The sequence below is a fragment of the Emydura macquarii genome, unplaced genomic scaffold, assembly GCF_026122565.2.
Source record: "Emydura macquarii macquarii isolate MOO-44397 ecotype Brisbane River unplaced genomic scaffold, CSIRO-AGI_Emac_v2 contig_3530, whole genome shotgun sequence".
Lineage (NCBI taxonomy): Eukaryota > Metazoa > Chordata > Testudines > Chelidae > Emydura > Emydura macquarii.
In genome coordinates, this window is record NW_027133667.1 from 1,866,798 (window position 1) to 1,887,981 (window position 21,184).

Below are 21,184 nucleotides of genomic sequence, written 5' to 3' on the forward strand. Positions count from 1 at the left end.
CAAGGATGGGTGAGTTACATCACAGTGAGGAGGGCAAGTGTTAATGAGGTAATTCAATCGGGGTAGATGAGTCCCATTCACAACAGTTGATGAGAAGGTGTGAATGCCAAAAGAGGGAACATTATTTTTTGTAGTGGGCTAGCCACTCCCAGTCTCTATTCAGACCTAATCTGATAGTGTCAAGTATTCACAATATGTCATGAATGGAAAAGTTGGATGACAATTTCACTTATTATTCTCCATTTTGACAGTGAAGTTATAAACACCCTTTCTCTAGACGGTCTACTTCTCTCCCTCAGCTTTACCACAGCAGACCTGTTGTAAATCAACAAAAAAAAAAAGAGAACTTTCTCCTTTAGTTCATTCCTTCAGGAAGCTATCAATCCTCTCCCTGTCTCTCTCTCTCTCTCTCCTAATTTGGCGATCCTAGTGACCTAACAAAATACTTTGTCATTCTTGGGGACTAAACTGTTTTGTGAATAAGTGTATCTGCATACAAATTAACTTTAATTTTAAACTGTATTAGGCCATGTCTATACTGACGGCGGCAAATTCACCGCCGCCAGATCGATCTTTCTGGATCGATTGAGCGGTCAGTATAGACCCGCTCAGTCGATCAGGAACTCGACTGAGTAAAACCACCCCCTCAAGAAGCGTAGCCCTGCGTCAATGGGAACGCTGTTCTGTCGGCGCAGTGCAGTGTAGACAGCGCGCAGAAGGGAAGCACAGCAGTCGATGTGAGTGACACAAACTACTCTGCGTAGTTTGCAAAACTCCCATCGACTGCCGCCGAATCACAAGGTAAGTGTAGACCAGGTCTCCGTCACAGTTCTGTCTAAAGTGTATAGGGCATCTTCAGCTAAATAACCAGGAGATGGTTGGGGTAGCACTAATGGTGCTGGAGCTGTAGCCAAGCCAAAAGCATACCGATTTTTTTATTCCTGTTATATTCCCCTTTATGTTTTAATTACATTTTTCAGTCACTCCAGAAGACTAATTGTATAAGAGCAAGAAATTGAGCACAACGGCATTGATTCTTCATTCTGTCAGAGCACAGAGGGGTAGCTGCAGGGGGTCAATGTTGATTAAATTTATGTATAATTATCTCAGGAAGAGTGTTTGTGTGTAACTTTTTCAGTACGTGTTCACCATGCGCTAACTGGGATCATGGAGCCCCGGGTTCTCCACCCACCCCCAACTCTCCTACACATTTCCTCACTCCTCCTTACATCTTCTTTTCTTTCACACCCTCACAAGTCTTAATCTTGAGGTCCTGCTGTACTCATAGATATCACTATGCTGTTTCCTGACAGCAGTGCAAGCCCATTGGTCACTGCTATACAGCTACCTTTCGCCATGAGAATACGACTCACTAATGTGCTCCAGGCACTTACTATTAGCTGGATGGTGCTAATATAACATAAACTAGCAAAAATTTAGAAGTTTAACATTCACCAGATCAGATCTTTTCAAAATGGCTCAAGACCATGGATAAACTTTTGACTCAATGCATTTTGCATACATTTTCCCATCCCTGGCTTTAACCTAAGATCTCTTATCAACAAAGAAATCTTTATAATTAATAAATTCAGATAATTTTTAACATCCCTTTACTGATCTGAGGGGATACTAAAGGCACTATGATACTCAGCTTTAGTTTGGCTAAAATTTTAAACACTTGTAGGTTAACCTTTTCCAGCAGGCTAAGGACTAACCATAGCTATAAGCGCTCTTACAGGGAAAAATTCTGTAGTTCTTTCCTCTGAAATGTTATTTTCTTTAGGATTAAGAAATAATGCATCTGGAACAACATTCGTTCATCCAGGTTTGTGGTTTATCTGAAAGTCCAAATTCCTGTAATCTCAAATGACATCTGGGGCTAAACATGCACTCGGGTCAAGTTTAGACATCAACCACTATAAAGGACTGTGGTTAGATATCACACTAAACTTGACACCCCCAAATATAGGAGGACATGGTCTTCACACACCAGATGAAAGGGTTTCTTTTTCTTGTGGCTCAAATATTTTCTTCCAGCAGCCTGCAAGATTTATTGGCAAAAACTTTTATAGTATTTTTATGGTACCTCCCACGAGAATCTATGTTGAACAAATGCCCAAACCTACAGTGGATGCCCTCCTTGTACTGTTCAAATTATAAATAAAAATTCAGACGTTTTAACCCTTGGTGTTAGAAGACAATCTTTTTTTTCATAGTTTGTACTAGCATTTACATTGAGATTTATGGACGAACCAAGTTGGGGACTGGACGTGATGACCCAAGGGGGTCATCCAGTCCTATGATCAAGTTCAAAGAAGTTCAGTTGGATTGAACACATTTTAACTAGGTACTTTAGACTGTCCATAAACCCCAAACTAATCAGAAGTTTAGTCAAGCTTCAGGAGTTACAGTGTTGACCTGGTTCAGATTGTGTGCCAACAGATCCAGCCAAGAACCGCTTGTGAAGGCCCCGTCTCTTTCTTACCTTAAGCCATTTTCTGGTTTGGATGACATGTGGTCTTCTCTCATCCCTCTCATCTTTATAGGGGGACTGTTAGACCCACTTTCCCCACACTGATCTTGAGGGATTTTTTAAGGGATCACACCAGAAACTCAATCTCTTTTTCTACAGCAGCAGCAGGACTGAAAAGAATCTTCTTGGACTCACTACTTCCCTTTCACTGGTTCTTTACATCATTGTGGGGCTGAGACACTATGCACTCTGAGGTTCAGTGAAGCAGCAGAAGCAGGAAGAGGAGGCTTTTCAGTTCCACAGTCATACCACCTTGAGCCGAGATCACAACAGATGTAAAGAGGGTCAGGCCTATTCACTGTTTGGATGTTAGACCTGCAGTGAGCACCCAAGATGCTGTTGGATGTGGTGTGGTGAGTTAGTAGGTGGCAATTTTCCTTTTCAGTTACTATTAAATCTATGTTCCAGCATGGTGTTAAGGGTTCATTGTGCTGTTGGAAGAGCTATCTTTTGAATTAGACATCAAAATATGGTCCTTATCACTTGTGTTCATTAAAGATACTTTCAGCAAGAGTAAGGGAATTTTCTTGATGTTACAGTTTTGACTATATTCTGATCTAGGTCATATTGCAACTGCACTGCAGTTTCAAATGGATAGGGATTTCTTCATTTGGGGGCTGATTCTCATTTACACCAAGGCCCCTTTATATTGCTCTGTAAATTACAATTACACTCACATAAAGAGCCCTTTACAATGCCAGGGTGGGATAAAGAGGCATTAACATAAAGGAGACTCAGACTCTTCAGTCCTAAACTACTATGTAGTATTGTGGCATGCTGCTAAACAGCTGGTACATTTCAGTGGCATGTGGAGTGATTCCTGAATATATAGTTACAATACTTAGTGTCTAAAACTTTGTGGAATGAAAAATATCATATTATATAGAGTAAATGTAAGATGTCATTATCATCATGACATTTACTGGAATGTTTTATACTGAAAAGAAAATGGGGAGGGGGGACCATTGTTTATTTTGTTTTGTTTTGTTTTTGTTTAAATGAAATAACTGTATTTTAGAAAAATCAGTAGGTGACACAGAGTTAAATCCCAGCAGCCCAAAATTAAGGCTATAAACACATTCTTCAGCTCAAATAAATTCTCTATCTTTTCTTGTCAGTTTGATTATAGGCTCATGTTCAATATAACTGATGTCCAAGAAAGCTAATTTTCCTTTGATAATCTAACAAAGGAGCCATTTCTTTCATGTTAATCCAAAGGGCATAATGTTACAATGGTTTCTATGTGATGCACTAAAACATATTTTAATCTGTTCTTATCTCCAGAACTCCTTGATAGCAGCCAATACAATATCCTACCCGTCCTGTGTGCACATTCAGTGCATTAGTCTGGAGTAATTAATTATCAGTCCTAGGTAGTTGTTACTTTAGTGGGGAGAGGGGTATATTAATCTCCCCTAGGACCTGGAAGGATTGTAACTGGCTCCAAATCAATCCAGCTGAAATACAGACTGTGCCAGTCAAATGAAGCAATGGTTTCTCAGCTCCGTGAGGACGTATGGCCCCCCTCTTTGGTCCATGTTTTGTCTAGTCTCTGGATCCTACCAGACATCACTTGGTGTCCTACACATGGGTTCTTTCACATTTGCCTGCTGATGCAGGCTGGACACCACCGTAAATTAGAGCAGAGAACTGTTACTGTAACCACTTTTATAGGAGATGAACTGAAGCAGAATTAAAAGACACGCAGTCTACGGCAGAAGCGTGAAGATAAAACTTCTATTCCCAGTCCAGTCCAGGGCCTTCACCCTAGGACCATTTTTCTACCCAATTGGCACATGTGCTAGAGAAAGGGTGACTAAGACACCGTGTCCTGTTATGCACATGGCACAGTTAACATTCGTCTGTTTTAAATAAAGTACCATCTGTTGTCTTACCCTGAAAATGTGTGTCTTGCTTCATTCAAGCAGAACCTTGACGTGACAGTTCAGCTCAAAGGAATTCATCATGTCAGCGTCGTCACTGACATGAAATGTTGTTGTTTTTTCCCTCCGTTTCCATTTTCATTCAAATGGAAGGAAGGAAGCAGTCTTCGCAGAATCAGTTTGTCAGCTAGATTGCTAGTAAAAATCTATTTAGAAACCAGATTCCTCCGCATGGAAATCAATATGTTAATTAGTCCCTTTTGTGTCAGGCTGTTTCTGAGCCAAGTCTGGAGAGTCATCTGAGGGCACTGAATGTCTGTTCCAAAGAGAGGCTTATATGACTGAGAGTGTCATGACCACTTGAAAAACTTTCTTCAAGGATGAGAACTTTTCTGTTGGCAACATATTATCAGGAACATCTAGTCCAATACCATCAAGGGTTTTTCTGTTTGTTTTAAAAACATCCATCCACTACAACTTCTTTTGGTTGCAGAGATACAAGGAAATAAGAGCAACAGAAAAAAAAGGTTCATGGAGGTTTAATTAATGAATGATATAGACTTTACCATTAATACAAGCCTGTATATCAAGGCCACAAGTTGCTATGTTTTCTAAGACTTTATCTGGAACTCCTGTAGGCTCAGGACCAAGAAGGGAAATGCAGATATGGATTTTGAACTTCAGGTTCAGATACAATGGATGCTCGGTTCAGGGCTTTGGTTGACTTATTATCAGGACAGGACCCAAAGTTCAGGGATGTTTGGATCCATATGAAACCATCTTTGCTAACGCATTGGATTGCAAAATCTGCCACTTTTGGTTATCCAGTTTGGTCCAACAAAAACTGTCAGGTTTGACTTGTCTAAGTTATAGGCGACACTTCTTCCTCCACCCCTTCTCTTGTCCCCAAAGATGATTGAATCCCAAATACTCTGGATAAAACTAGAATGAACAAAGCAACACTCACAAACTTCCTAATGAAATCTGCGTCTCTTTTCTCCCTCTCCACTAACAGGCCTCTGTACCTACTATATCCTTCCACCAGACAACTTTCCACCCTCTGACTGAACAGGCCCTAGGACTCTCTTTTCCTCTTCCATTTAACCATACCCACCACCCTAACAGCACCTTTATCACTTGTTTTCAGGCATCTTCTTGGAAGGCCAATGCTCCCCCCAAAAAAGTTTTTACAGGCAGCCAGATAGTCCGTTGCCCTCCTCCTCCACAAAAACCATTGAGAGAGTCAGCAAGTAGTTTACGTACTAACTCTAAGTGTTTTGATGTTTGCTGGTGCTCCAGGAATTCTCAAATGACCCATGGTCCCTTGGAGACTATAACTAGGTGACATTACGTTTATGATTATTAATTTATTATTATTATTTGCATTACTGTAATGCCTAGGAACCCTAGTCATGGACTAGAACCCCACTGTGCTAAGTACTGCACAAACACAGAACAAAAATATGGTCCCAGCCCCAAGGAGTTATAATCTAAATATAGGACAAGAGACAACAGATAGATACAGACAGATCAAAGGGGGAGGATGATATACTGGGGTCCCTGCATATCGATAGCTTAACTATTGTCAAGTTTTTTTTTTCTAAGCATGCCAGTGTGATGCTGGCAGGCCAGGTGCCAGCTCTTGTTCAGGCTGCAAGCATTAACTAAGAACTGACAACCTCACATCTGGCGACCAGACCAGGTCACCTGTATGCTAATTTTGCTCAAAAAAGTATTAATCTGATAAGAATGTATTTAGCGTTTAGACTCTGTGAAATGCTTGCATGTTACTGCATGTATTAATCTCATTTATAATATCTACAGTCCATGTTATAAGGCCATATTTAAGTGTTTGCTCTGTAACTGTAAAAGTGTTTGCTCCGAAAGGGTAAACCCGCCCCCAATCAGGAGAGAGACATTACCAAGTGTGAAATACTAGTTTGCCACAGATGGTGTTAGCTCATGCCCAAACGAAGTAGACACCAGACAAAACACTTTGGAAAATCAGAGGAACAAATACTTTACTGACTGCTCCCTCCTCCGCCCCAAAACCATGAAGAGAAGACATGAATGTGACCTCGTCCCGTCATCTTGAACTGTGGGGGAAAGGAGTAAAAGTTCCTGACAAATAGAAACTGCATCTTTTTGGCTGTTTGAACTCTGAAGGACCAGAGTCTCCAAACTGAAGCCAGAGATCCCCAGGGGCTTGCTCCTGGGTTTGCCCTGAAAGACACTTTCAACTGACGGATCGCTACAACTCTGTCACTCTTAGGATTTAGATGGCAACTCATTTGTATGTATCTGTTTGCTTGCTTTAACCTGGAAATAACTCTCTTATTCCTTTTTCCTAGTTAATAAACCTTTAGATAGTTTATTACAGGTTTGGCTACATACATTGTCTTTGATGTAAGATCTAGGGTACCAATTTATCTGGGGTAAGTGAATCGTCTCTTGGGACTGGCTGCAACCTGAATGTGGAGTGAATTTTGGTGTACATGACCATTTATCACTAAGTCTAATTTGTCTGGGAGCAGAGCTGGTGCCAGACCCAAGCAATTGGTTGGGCCCCAAGCAGCTCAGTGGGACCCTCATTCACTTTTTGAGTATGAGTTGGGGGGGCAAAAATATTCTTGATTAGGGCCCCCAATGGGCTTGCACCACCTCTGCCTGGGTGATAAGATAGACTCGAGAGTCTAAGGGGACTGTCTGCACCTCGATGGTAAGACAGTTATAGCAGTCCAGGAGTTCACATTTGTTACTGACTTGGTGAAATCTAATTATAGACCACACCAGCATTTTGGGCTGTCTGCCCTGTTTTTTGACAGTCTGCCCTGAGGTAGGCACTCACAGTCGTGAGCCACCCCAGAAAATGTGACACCCAGAAAAGGAGAATTATGAGGAGGGAATAGTGAATGAAGGTGAATAATGAGGCTTTGAAGGTAGATTATGACATATGGATGACTTGAAATCAGCCACACAATTGGACAAAGGCAATCTTTCTGCCCTTACCAAAGAAAGGAGACATAATGGAGTGTAGTAACAATCGTATCATCTCTCTAATATCGCACACAAGAAAGTTCTATTGCGTATAAAATAGGATGGGATGAAGAAAATAAGAGAAGCAGAACTACCACCACAACAATCTGGTTTCAGAGAGGGATGAGGCACATGTGATCAAATAGCAAACACTCTTCACATCATTGAAAAATGCAGGGAACACAATCCCACATTGATCATGTGTTTCATTGACTACTTAAAAGCATTCAGTTCCATCCAACATCACCATTATTGGAGAATACTGGCAGACATGGGGATTCCAAAGCACTTCATTGAACTCATCGCAAGACTTTACTGTCAACAACAGACCACAGTAAAAACAGCAGCAGGCAACAGCAAGGGGTTTTCCACTGGGCAGGGTGTGAGACAAGAGTGTATTCTGTCCCCAAGCCTTTTCAACATGCACACAGAATTTATTATTCTGTGGAGACACCCTGGAAGGCTTTGACAAAGTGGAAGGAGCTGGGAATTCCATTGGTGGACACCTCTTAACTGACCTAAGATATACTGATGACACAACTCTCTTTACTACAACCACCGAAGTAGTGCAATGAATGTAAGTCTGTAAAAATAGTTAGTGGGGAATATGGACGATCCCTGAATATGACAAAAATGAAATGCATGCATGTTGACATGATTAACAAAAATAAGATGCAAGCAGACAACACAATTAATGGTCCATTTGTAGAAGTAGTAGATGAATTCAATTATCTCAAATCATATATATCCGGCCAAGAAGGCAGTTCCAAAGAAATCAGAAAAAGAGGAGGATTGTCTTTCTCAGTCATGGCCTCACTTACAAAAGTTTGGAAAAACTCTGGCATCTGGAAATGTGTGAAGGTTCAACTGGTGAAAAGCTTAATTTTTTTCCTTAGTGACTTTTGGATGTGAATCATGGGAAATTAACGCTGCTAACAAGAAGAAAACTGAAGTCTTCAAGATGTGGTGCTGGCAAAGACTCTTGCATATCTTCTGGACAGAAAAGAAGACAAATGCTTATGTTAGAAATAATATTGGAGAGAAGCAGACCATACTGTTAGAAATCAACAAGCACAAACTTATGTACTTTGGTCACATCAGGTATAGAGATGGCAATAACCTCGAGAAATTTATTATAGAAGGAATGGTTGTGGGTCATCTTAGTAGGGACTGACCAGTGAATAGATGGATAGACAGTGTGTGGCAAATCACTTGGAGGTCAGGTGCTGAGTGTTCAAAGCTAGTGATGAATCAAGAAGACTTCCAAAAATTTGCTATGATGTTATCAATATCCAGATATGAGTCAATGGATTTTATTTACATAATGAGGTAGCTTTATGCATATTTACAGGAAGTGCCTCACAAGCAACTGGGGCAGCATGGTAGAAAGCACGAAGGTGCTTGTTGAAAATTTAACAAGTGGGTAATGGGGACTGGTCTATAATGTCAATCAGAAACAAGCATAAAAAACTTGATAGTCAATGAGAGATGTTAGGTAGGGTGAAGATTGATTGTGAAGGGCCCTGAAAGTGAATACAAGCGGCTTCCATTAGATGTGATAGAGAAGTGATGGGCGACAAGATGGTAGCTGGAGAGCAAGGGGGATCAAGGGTAGCTTTCTTTTAACACGGGAGAGACTAGAGCAACCTTGTACTGTGAGGGGAAAGAGACAGGGAAGAGCAAGAGCTTAAGAAGAAGAGTAAGGGAAGGGATGAGAGCGTACGCGAGAGAGATCGGGGCTGGGATGGGGTTACTGGGGCGAGTGGATTTAGAATAACCATGCAAGGACTGTGGGCAAAGCCAGTGCATCTTGAGAATCAAGGAGCCATAACTAGTTCTCTGACTGTCCCTTCCCCCAATTCTCTTAGGCAGATCTGGGTGCAGGAGAGCATCAGGGTCATACTAAATCCTTCTAATTCATGCAGGAGAGTGAGAGGGTGGAAAGGTAGGTCTAGAAATACATTTATTCTAACCCATTCCCATTGCTGGAGACATGTGACAGCTACTACTGTGGAATGGATATATAGCAAATGCTCCACCACCTCTCAACTTCCTAGTTTCTTTGCTTCTTAAAGTATAACCTTAAGCATAATGTTTATTTAACATTTTGAACAAGTTTAGATTTGTCTGTCTACTGTAAGTCTAGTAAGACACACCCTTATTGTTGATTAGTCATAGAATGTTAAGTTTCCCTCGGAAGAATTTTTTAAATGTAAGCGACAAATAAGTAAATGCTAGGTTTTCTGTTAATATAGGTTATTTAATTTTATGGTTTACCCGAAGTCAGTCATTTAATGGTATGTTTGAATCTGTCTGTGGCTTACTTTCTTTTCTCTGCTTTTGATGTTAGCTAAATTTTCATAGTTCTTACAAATTTACCATAAAGGGTTAGTTTAACAATGAGAGCAGAGTCTGCCAGTCATTCTAATTACAGTGGTTTTGTGGTGTTGGATTGTAGTCTACTGGGGACTAAAGGTCCCCTACCAAAAGAAGAAAACACTTTTCTAGGTGTCTCTCTTTCACTATTATTTTCACATATGAAATTCAAACTAGGGCTTATTAGCATAATCTATAAAGAAAGAGAACAGCTTTACACATGCAGAGGTCCCAATCCCTGAAAGTAAACATGGACATGGCTTCAACACCTCTTTTTGCCTGTGAAAAAGATTACATGATCAACATCTGGAATATATGGAGTTTTCTTTAAATGATTACCATTAAACACAATTTTGTTGTGTTCGCACAAAGCTATAAAAAAGTGTTAACATGGTTACATCATGAACTTCAGCTGTTTTTTATAACACGTGTTTACCCAAAGCAGAGATGTTCACCTAAAATGAAAAAATGTATTGTAAGATATAATGCATTTCAATAGGATTTCTTGCAAGTTTCCTCTAGTTAATTTGAGGCCAGATTTTGCCACCCTTACATGCACATTGACTAATACTTAAAAACACATATAGTCTCAGTGATTGGAATTATTAATGTAGTAAAGTACAACTCAGCATGAGTGAATGTGGCAGAATCTGGTTCATAAATAACTGACCCTTTCTTATTGAACTCCTCTCTCCAGTCTCTCTCTCAAACGTTACTTTAATTGTAATGTTGTGCACAAAGTGCTAGGTAATCGTGTTTTAAATATAGATTGTTTTGGTCATGAAACAAAATAAATTAGTATGTACCTGGAAGAATCTTAAAGTGCATTGCAAAAAACATCTCACTTCATGCAGGGTGGAACGTGGCAACTGTTTTACAACGCAAAGGATTTGCACACCAACATACAGCAGAAAGTTCAGAATACTGTAACCAACTGACATTGCAGAGGAATGTAGAGAGTTTATACAGAACCATACTGGATCTGTCAGGATGTCCCGCATTCCTATAATAAAGAAATAAAAGGCAGCTTTTCCGGCAGCACAGTGCCCACTCATGCCAGGCTGGGAAAGTGGAAGGACACAGGGGCAAGAACCCAGGTCTGCAGAGCACAGGGCAGCTAATGCTCCCACAGCACCACCAGTCATGCCCAGGGCAATACAGACCTGAGCAGTATGGAGAGTACATGTCACAGGAAGTACCACCCGAGAGACCCAGAGTGACAGTACCCTGCAGTCCTCTGATTGGCCAAGTGCCCCTACTTAACCTCAGAGGTTACCCCAGGGAACTGTTTGGGAAATCACACAGATGTTGGCCTGCTGCAATGCCAGACTTTGCCTTATCTCCTGATCTCCGATCTCTGACTCCAGCCTGACTCTGACTCTGATGCCTGCCTCTGGATTCTAACCCTGTACTATCTCTGGTCTTTGACCTTGGCCTGACTTTGGCATTCACTCTTGTTTATGGGACCTGGCTTTGCAATTCCTCCAACTCCTGCCTGGCTACTCCCGACCCAGGCGGGTATACCTCAGCCTAGCGGTGACTGGTAGGCCAGACTGCTATGCCCTGGTCCCTTCCAGGAAGAGTGCCGCCTCATGAACCAATTCTTGCAGCGGCCAGAGGTTTTCTTAGAGTCAGGTTCCCATCCAAATACTGACCATACTAAACCTTGCTTAGACTGTGAGACATGACAAGATCACAGCACAAGATGGTATGGTTGCTGACAAACTAAGACCCTGATCCTGCAAACATGTACACAGGGGCTTATCACGGATGAGTAGTCTCACTGAAACCAATGAAACTATTCATAGGTGTGTTTGCAGAACTGGGAAATGGATTAGGAAATGCCCAGTTTATAGTTGTCCATGTAACCTTGATTCAGCCCCCTTATTATGATATCTAATGACATGATCACAACTATTTTTACCACAAGACCTCTGCCTCATGCAGTGCATAGGTGGGATGCATAAGGAGACTGAACTAAGGTTGCCCTGGCCACTATAAATCTGACATTTCCTAATTTAACTTTTCTTTAACTTTGTACACGTACATATAAAAATTATGTCATAGGTGCCATAAATGAGGGAAACATTTGCTCAACAGACAGAGCAGCTTGGTGTGAAGAAATGTCCCCAATCAACTGGCAAAGGATTGAGCAAAAGGGTTTGCACATAGCTGTATTTTGGAGTTGTTAGAACTGAGTACGTAAATGACTACAAAATGTAGACAGTAAAGCACCTAGCACATTTTTGTAGTATACAATAAAAATATCAAATAATAAAGTAATAACAGCAGCAAATAACAGATAAGACAATTTACAAAATTTTTCAGAAGGCAATAATTTACAATAATGAGATGTAGATATAGTTTTAAAACTATACATGTAAGTGCCTCTAGCACTTTTTAATTAAGCTAGAATATGTTCTGTGCCTTGACAATGAGATCATCGTACACAGAGAGAACCAGGAAACATTATTAACAATATTAGAAATCAGATATTGCTCTAGATCCTTAGCTAGCATAAACTGGCATATGCTCCAATGGTCCTGACTTCCCTGAAACCACGCCATTTTATATCAACTGAGTATCTGGTTTATTGTGTTTTGCAGAAGGTTAAATCATTCTGCAAAAGACATAGAAGTAGAAAAATGCTACTACAAAATGGGTAGAAAAATACTGGATTATTGCACAAATACATGCTTAAGCCATATATCATTGTGCATGTGCTTTCCCTTATGTTAAATACCATAGAAATGTTTTATTCTGTAAATAAAAAGAACCCTTTCTAGTCCATTCACAAGGACAGATTTTTGCCCCATTCATAAAACCAAATGCATTTGCAATCTAAAATGCCTTTACAGTCTAATCAGAATTGCTGTTCAGATACTCCCCTCTACCCCCCAAAAAGTTGCATACATGTTCAGTTCTTTTTTACAATCATGATGCCCTGATTCACAAAAGAAAATATTATAAACTGTCAAAGAGCATAAAGGCAGCACTTCTCTAGAAAAGCAATAGTATAATCCGATCCAGAATATTTCATATGCATTTAAAAAGCCAAGCTAAAAAAAACAACAACAGTTAAACAAAATAATGATATGATAGCTATCAAAACAGCCACACCAGAAAGGAGTGTGTTAAGACATAATTTATCTCCTCCCTCCTCCTTCAATCAAAACTTCTATGTATAGGTTTATAAACCCTAAGCAAAGGACCAATTTAACCCTAAATGAACCTTGTTTCACCTCCCATTTTAACAGATAAACCCTTTAATAACATACTTTTTATAAAGCTCTATTTATGGCTGAATTGTCCTTTTTCTTACTTAACCTTCTACATGTCATACAACCTTTCAGATCAGTTATTTCTTTTATTTTGAAAAAAGTGGCAAGAATTAATCTCTAATCACACAAGGAGACAAGGCAATAGAATCACTAAGAATTACAAACAACTGTTAAATAGGGTCTGACACTCAGAAGTGTGGAGCACCCATAACTTCAAATGGTCAGCACCTAAAAAATAGGTCCATAGCTTTTTTTTGCCAAATGTTGCCCACAGTCCTATTTGCCAACAGATCTTAAGTTGTTCAAATGTATGTGCTGACAATCAACTGGAGCAAATCCATGGGTGGACCTAACAACTTTAAATGGGACTTCACAGGAGCATGGGATTCCATGTTAGTAGATCCTATTCTAAGATTGGGGTCTTATTCTCTAATCTGAATTTTTGATGGAAAAATCATTTATGGAAAGAAATTTCAGTCTATGGGTTATTTGTAACTATTCACGTCACCTATACATCACTAATAATGAATAGCAAGCAGCTGGTCCCCGAAGTCTAGTGGAGCCTGATTCTACTATTATACTCATGTAATTCCACTGACTGCAGCTGAGCAACTCCTGATTTACATTGGCTTATGAGAGAGGAGAAGCAGGCCTATGGTATTGTCAGGGGAGAGTGGAGTTTCTGCCTGATTGAATGACTAGAGCTTCTTAAACAGTCATGAATATTTATTATGCATTAATCTTAGCATTGGTATTAGCCATCCTCCCAAACAACTGTATGACAAACTTGTTCAAAGAATTTTTGTGACTAGTGTATAAAAAGGGGGATAAGAATAGTCAAAGCAAACAGCTCTTTGAGATTCATGCAGCTATGCTCAACACCTTGGAAAAATGATGCAAACAGTTACCACTAGGACTAAGTGTATGTCTACACTGATGGCGGCAAATTCGATTTATCCGGATCAATTGAGCAGAAGTGAAGACCCACTCAATCAATCCGGAAGTCAATTCAATAAAAACATCTCCCCAAAAAGCATAGCGCTGTGTTAATGGGTACACATTTCCCGTCAGTGCAGCGCAGTGGAGGCAGCGCACTAAAGGGAAGTTACGAAGTCAACTGCCAACTGCTGCCGAATTTTGTCGGCAGTGTAGACTAGGCCTACACTACGAGCTAGCGGCATGCTTCCCCTAGTCGCATACGCATACTTGCGCTAGTCCTCAGTGGGCTAGTGCAAGTATAAATAGCAAAGTAGCTGTGGTAGCATGACATGGCCAAGTTGTGCTGAGTACACACCCACAGGTTTCAGGTGGGTGTGTATTCAGCACAGCTCAGCCATGCCTCCACTGCTGCTACTTGTGCTACTGCAGCTATACTGCTATTTATAGTCTCACTTGCTCGCTGAGGGCTAGAACATAAATGAGTACACAGGCAGAGGAATCACACCACCAGCTTGTAGTGTAGATGTAACCTAAGTTACATGGTAATTTATTACTACCTATAAGAATAAAGAGATGTTATTTTGGCCATCAGGATGCTCCCATATTTTCCAATAAATATTGCATAATAAATCACTATGTATATTGCTTGTCACCCATAGATCTCAGAGTGCTTTACAAAGGAGAGCAGGTGGCATTATTCCTACTTTACAGATGGGGAAAATGAAGCATAGAGAGAACAAGTGATTTGCCCAAGGTCACCCAGCAATTCAGAGGCAGTGGTGGGGCGGGGCTGGGCTGGGCACCACTTTAAACAGTAACATATCTGAGAAAGATTACAAATTGTTGAAGATGTGCTATTATTTATTTTACTATTTTTGTAGCATCCACATATTTATCTGAATGCACTGAAATTTGAAACTGTGGTTTAACAAAACTAGTTCTCAACGGACCAGGCAGTCAGCACCATTCAGGAAACTTAACATTCTGGACAAAGAAATAATCCTGGGAGTTCAAAAGATGGATGGTGAATAATAAACTAGCTTGACTAGCAAGGGCTAGCTCAGAGATCTGAGGAAAGTCACCAAAGGATTTAGGCAGACACACTCATGGAAAATGGGTAGATAATGGTAGACACTGTCCCTAATACAAGAAGGACCCACCAGCCCAATCTAGTTTGTACCTCAGGGTGGAAAGCAAATATAATCTGGCCATTCAAAACTATTTGGGATGAGGGGGAAATTGGAAGAGATGGTTGTTAGATCACTAAGGATCCAATATCCATTGAAGTCAATGGAAAGACTCCCTATTTGGGATGAGGGGGAAATTGGAAGGGAGAAATTGGAAGAGATGGTTGTTAGATCACTAAGGATCCAATATCCATTGAAGTCAATGGAAAGACTCCCTGTTGACTTCAGTGGGCTTTGGGTAGACTCATATGTTGGAGTGCGTACAATATCAATAGATGAATAATACAACTTCTTTGTAGCAATCTTTTATCATGACATAGGCCTTGCATGGGATGTGGCGTGCTGGTGAGTACAAGAAAATGGACTGTTTGGCTTGTCTTTTTCCATTTGGAGCCATCTCCCTCCCTCCTCTCCCCCTTTAACATTTGTTTCTAGGAAATTTATAGAACTTCAGACATTGGTAAATAAATTCCTTATCAAACCTCGCACAAGATCACTCCAGTCTATGATAAGATAAAAACAGGTATTTCTGCCATCTCCTCACACTGTCTGTTTTGTGTGGAAATGTGTAACCAGGCTATAATATAATTCAAAGCAAACAGTCCTATCTATTTTGTGTTTCCTTGTTAGTCAGCAAAATAAACAACCAACCAGCCGGCAGAAGAGAAATCATGCATTTCTACAAAAATCAGTTATATTTTCATGGAGGAAAAACCCCTAAATCATAAACTGAATTGATAACTTTGCAATCACTTTATAAAGTCTGTCATGTGGCAATTTTATGCACACAGGGTCATGGAAATCCTATGTACTTCCACAAGTACATGGTGGGTTCTGATCCATTGAGATCTGCTGCCTCGGTAATTGACTTCCACAAGCAGAAATTCTGGGTGAAGTTCTCCCCCACATCCATTCCCCTCTTGATCCAATCGCCAGATTTTCTCTGTTCAGTCAATGTGAAAGGTGCAAATTTACAAGTCCTTATCCAGCCAGCCCATTGACATTTTCCCTCAGAACAACCATTTTCTAATCACTATCCTTTCCTTTCGGCTCTCTTCAGTCCCTCCAACATACTGGTATTTCTGGTTGCATCCTGTTATCCCTCAGTGGAATTTATCCCTTCTTCTTCAGGTGCTGTTGGAGCCATGGTTTGAGCCCCTACAGGAAACACTTTTTAAAGCAACCCTTTTAGTTGCTACCACCTCTGCTAGGCAAATAGATTAAATGAGAGCTTTCATTATTACTCCCTACTACTTACAGCCTGATGAACATGGTCTTTCATTGTCCATCTATCTTTATCCCTAACTGGAACACAGAATTTCATGTCAATGAAACTATTGTTCTCCCCCATCAACTCTCCAAATGCAGTTTCCTCCCAGGATACAAAAACTACATTTGTCCAGAGTTAGTGTGATATTTACATCTTATTCACAAGAGTTTAGAAAAGCCAAATCATGTTTCAGGAGATAGTACCTATATTTTTAATATTTTTACAGCATTTAAAAGTGTGCTAGGTGATTTACAGAATATATAAAAAGAGATGGTCCCCACCTCAAAGAGCTTAGGCTGGGATTTTCAAAGGTGCCTAAGAAAATTAGGCACCCAACTCCCATTGAATTTCAAGGCCCCTTTGGAAATCTCAGCATTAACATCTAATTTAGCCAATAAGGACAGAAAGGAAAAGCTGCCACAAAAACTACAATAGCCAGATAGACCGAAGAATTTAATTCAGTAGCAAGCTGGTCAATCATATTTGTTTAGTCATCACTCCAGGAGGATCTCTACTTCTTGGGAAATGAGGACTGAAGGAATCTTACCAAAGATATTCATGAAAATGTGATATCTCCTCACATTCCTAAGGCACTACCATGTTGATCTCACTGCATTGCCGCATGTTTCTTTCTGTATCATCATCCTTCAAGCACCATAATAGGATGACTGCCTTGTCTCTGTCATGGAGTGGGAGAAGAGAAATGTACAATGAGGCAGAATTACTTACCACTCTTTCTGTTATGGTCTGTTGCCATCGTACATCCCACCTCCTTCCCTGCTCAAGAAAGGTAATGGTGTATTTCTCATTCTCCCCCACACCCTTTTTGTCTCTGCCCCAAAGAGTTTACAATCTAACTATAGGACCAGAGACAACAAACAGCTGATGGAACACAAAGTAACAGTGATACAGTTATGAATAGTGTATTAAGCAGAAGTCACAGCACCTCAATTCCTAACCATTTTCAAGTGTTTTGCAAGCATCACACCATCAGTGGGTTTTAAGGAGAGATTTAAAGAAGGGTAATATAATAGCCTTGCAGATTTTTACCAGGAGCTCCTCCTATATATAAGTATGAATGATGAGAGAAGGTACAATAGTGCTTGTTGGAAAATTTGACAAACAAGCATTAATGCATGTTGTTAACATCTTATAGGTCTTAAAAGTACAAAAGGTGAAGCTGATAATATATAAACCTCCAAAAGTCTGATTATCTCATATGTTTGCATTTATCTGTATGGGGATTACATAATTTCAGGATCTAGTTAAGATGCAATCTTTTACCAGACAAAGCGCCACCCATGCAATCATTCTGTAATTTTAGATTTACCATATACATTCAAATTAAATCCTTATTTGTGACCTGAATATTTCTTCGTGTTCATTTTTATGACTACCATGTAATCTGTAGTTTATAGGTGTGCTTTATTTTATGGGGCATAAGTAACTGTGTAAGCACTCAGTCATTAAATAGTAATCATATGGCACTTTATTCCCTGTGGTTTATATAACAAAGGCTATGAGAATCAGCAAGGAAAGAATAGAAACTTCTCTAGTAGTTAGCACACTGCTCCAGAGCAGTGACAGTTAATAGATAATTTTGCATAATAATAAAAAAACATTCCATAAACTGAAATCTACAAACAATATTTTCAGGAAATTGCCTTTCATTAGAAACTGCCATTTAAAGTTAGAATGTTTCAAAATGGGCAACTGATTAGGATGATTATAATTCACCAAAAAAATCAGTTCTATTTGTTTTATGTCTAATAGCTAGGACACACATTGAAAAAACTATGGTCTTCAAACATAGGACTAGAAAGAAATTACAGGAATGTGGCCACCAGAAAAAGGAGCTGGGAATCTGTACCTTACATCTTAGGAACTAGCAAAACCGAAAGTAGATGTCACCTATGGAATGGTTAATTTTCTAGAGGAATTAAGTGGGAGTCGGATAAGGGGTGCTGTAAGGGGGAAGAGGAATGGTTTATGGATGACAGGAAGAGAGCGGAGGTTAGGACTCTTACTAGCAGTAAGTGTAGATGGGCCACTGCCAGGAACTTCTTCTTAACTTGATTGTACTCTCTTTGAGCCTCCTCCTGGTCGCCTGTTCATGACCTTACTCTTAGGCCAAGAACTGACAGGAGGAAGTGAAGTGTATCAGAAAGTTAGGCAGGGTGCGGGATGCAGAGTTCAGAATGGATCCATGTATGGAGGCAGGATTAGTAGTTCTGTGAAGTGACCAGAGACCACGAGTCTTTCCAACCGCCATAGGAGCCATCTTCCAGTATACTTGTTTACTTCTTGTTAGGAGTGTGACCAAGGAAGGGCTAATGAGGTAGAAGGAAGAAAGGAAGGCTTGAGGAGTAAGGGAAGGTTTGTGTCTGGAGTTCCCGCTGGTTAGGGGAGAGAGTGGGGGAAGGAGCAAGCATACTCATCTTCATTGTTATAAGGGGTATTATTACTATAGGAAATCAAAGCTTTGATCACCTCTTTTCCAAAACAATCTGATTAAACTGATGAAGGAAGGTGATACATGCACTGTGTTACAGCAGGACATGTCTGACTCTGTGCGTGATCATGTGATTCTTCAATGGACTCTCTGAAATGTACTGGCAACATTAAAATACATAGAAGCCACCCTGGAGAGTAAAATAATAAAATAAAATACCCGTACCGCATAGGAATATGAGGATCCCTTAAATGTTGGGTGTTATCTGAGCGATCAAAGCTTAACTTAGCTCAAAAGGATAAATGATCCAGCCATAATAACCCAGTATTAGGAGGGAGAAGTCCCTATCAAAGGTTATTCAGTTTGATCAGTTGTATGCCATCCAGAATGTTATACAAAGAACGTTACAAAATGAGTATTAATCAGTGAGAGAGTGGGATTAACCAAATGTTGTTTGATTAATCATTGTCATGTATCTTTTCTGCCTGACTGGTATGATGTACTTTAAGGTGAACCTAAAAAGTGAGAATGGTTTTGAACCATTACACATTAGATGGTATGAAGTAAAATGTGATTTTCAATAACATACAACTAGCACTTCAATATATGGAGGAGTGGAAAGAGATAAGGACAAAATGCATTGTACTTAAACAGTTTTTATAGAAATCCTGCACTGTCTGTGGCATGTGTTTGGTCCCGGGCCATGCGATGTTTAATAATCTTCTTTTATATGCCACCTCTCAAACCCCATGGGTAACAAGGACAAATTGTATCTATAAAATAATATCACATCTTTATGCTCAATGGCTAAAAACTGAAATGCAATATACATTATAAACAGAAAAACAGCTGGCTTGGACTGTGTTGCAAGCCACTAACAGTTGAGGGATTTGAATGACATCATAACCCATGAGAGCATGTTGCTGGCCAGCTGGTGTTATTTATAATATACACATAACTGAGGAAAAATAAAAAAGGCAAAAGTTATGTATTATAAAACAAAGTAAAATTATCTCCTGCCTAGTGGCATTTAGCTTGTTACTAAGAATTATTTTGAAGAATAATAGTGAAAGGGAAAATTTCACTTTTTTTTTTACTATACCAAAAATAAAAATCATGAGCCAGTGACCCATACCAGGCCAATAGCACTGCCATATTCTGACTATACCAAGGTTCTAAGAAATTATATCACTTCTTCCACAAGGTTGTTAAAGGATCACAAAGCTATTTTGTCCTATTTAGCACAAGTAACTAAGTGCTCACCGAGCATCATATTTATATCAAATTACTAACTGCTATTTCAGGGTTAACATCACTACAAGCTGGAGGTATTGACATACCCAAATTTCCAATCCTAACAATGCAAAGGTGTATAAGCTGATAGATAGATACCCAGCTGCAAGTTAACCATAATACACTTTCTTGTTTTCCATGGCAGCAAAAGCTTTTTTCATGTGCTAACCCTTCTGCCACTAATGCACATTCTTTTAAGGGGGAAAAATATGCTTCTGTGCTCTAGTTTTAAAATGCAAAGGTATGATGTTATTTGTCACCATGCCCAAAAAAGTCCTTACTCGGTAACTTTGCCAGAAGAGGGAGAGAGAGAGAAGGCAAATGCTCCCCCAGCTGTTTCCTGTCTACAGTGTCTGTGTAATGTAGATAAATGTGAGGATTTTCTCTAAATCCCTCTTCTGTTTGCTAAATCTCACTGTCACTGCTAAAATCAGAGCAGATAGAGCCTGCGCAATGGAATAAAGTCCTCAATATTGAAATGTGACATTGCTCTCAACATCTCACATCTCTCTGGATTTCTTTTTTCTCATTATTACTTCTAACAAATTCATTTCCAGACTTTGCACTTTTAAGAAGCAATGGAAAAAATCAACAGTCTTTCAACACAATTATTAAAGTGCTGCTTTTGTGATTTCTTGAAGGTAAATCTTTATTACTATTTGAAATCATTTTGGAGTTTTATTTTATTGTATATTGTTTGATTCTGACTAATAGAGTGTTATGCACTTTTCAGTAACATTATTTCTGAACTGGGAATTATTTATAAATTGCTGAACATGCAGTTTTATATGATCTGGAAAATGGCTGTATGTGATAGTTACAATTACATACTGATAACAATTGTAAAGATAAAACTATTTTAGGTACTTATTTAAAATTCTACATCTGTTAGGAAAACTTTACAAATATTTCTGTGGTGTTATTATTAAAGCTT

The 21,184-nt window shown here is 39.6% G+C and overlaps 1 protein-coding gene across 2 annotated transcripts in view; it reads left to right on the forward strand.

Annotated features, from left to right (window-relative positions):
* The first annotated feature begins 20,667 nt into the window (after positions 1-20,667).
* The window catches only part of IGF1 (insulin like growth factor 1), a 71,862-nt gene continuing 71,345 nt past the window's right edge, over positions 20,668-21,184 (forward strand). For both annotated transcript variants that reach the window (XM_067536178.1, XM_067536177.1), the window contains exon 1: positions 20,668-20,891. In XM_067536178.1, coding sequence (XP_067392279.1) covers positions 20,829-20,891 — 63 coding nt within the window. In that variant the 5' untranslated portion in view covers positions 20,668-20,828. The remainder of the gene's footprint in view (positions 20,892-21,184) is intronic.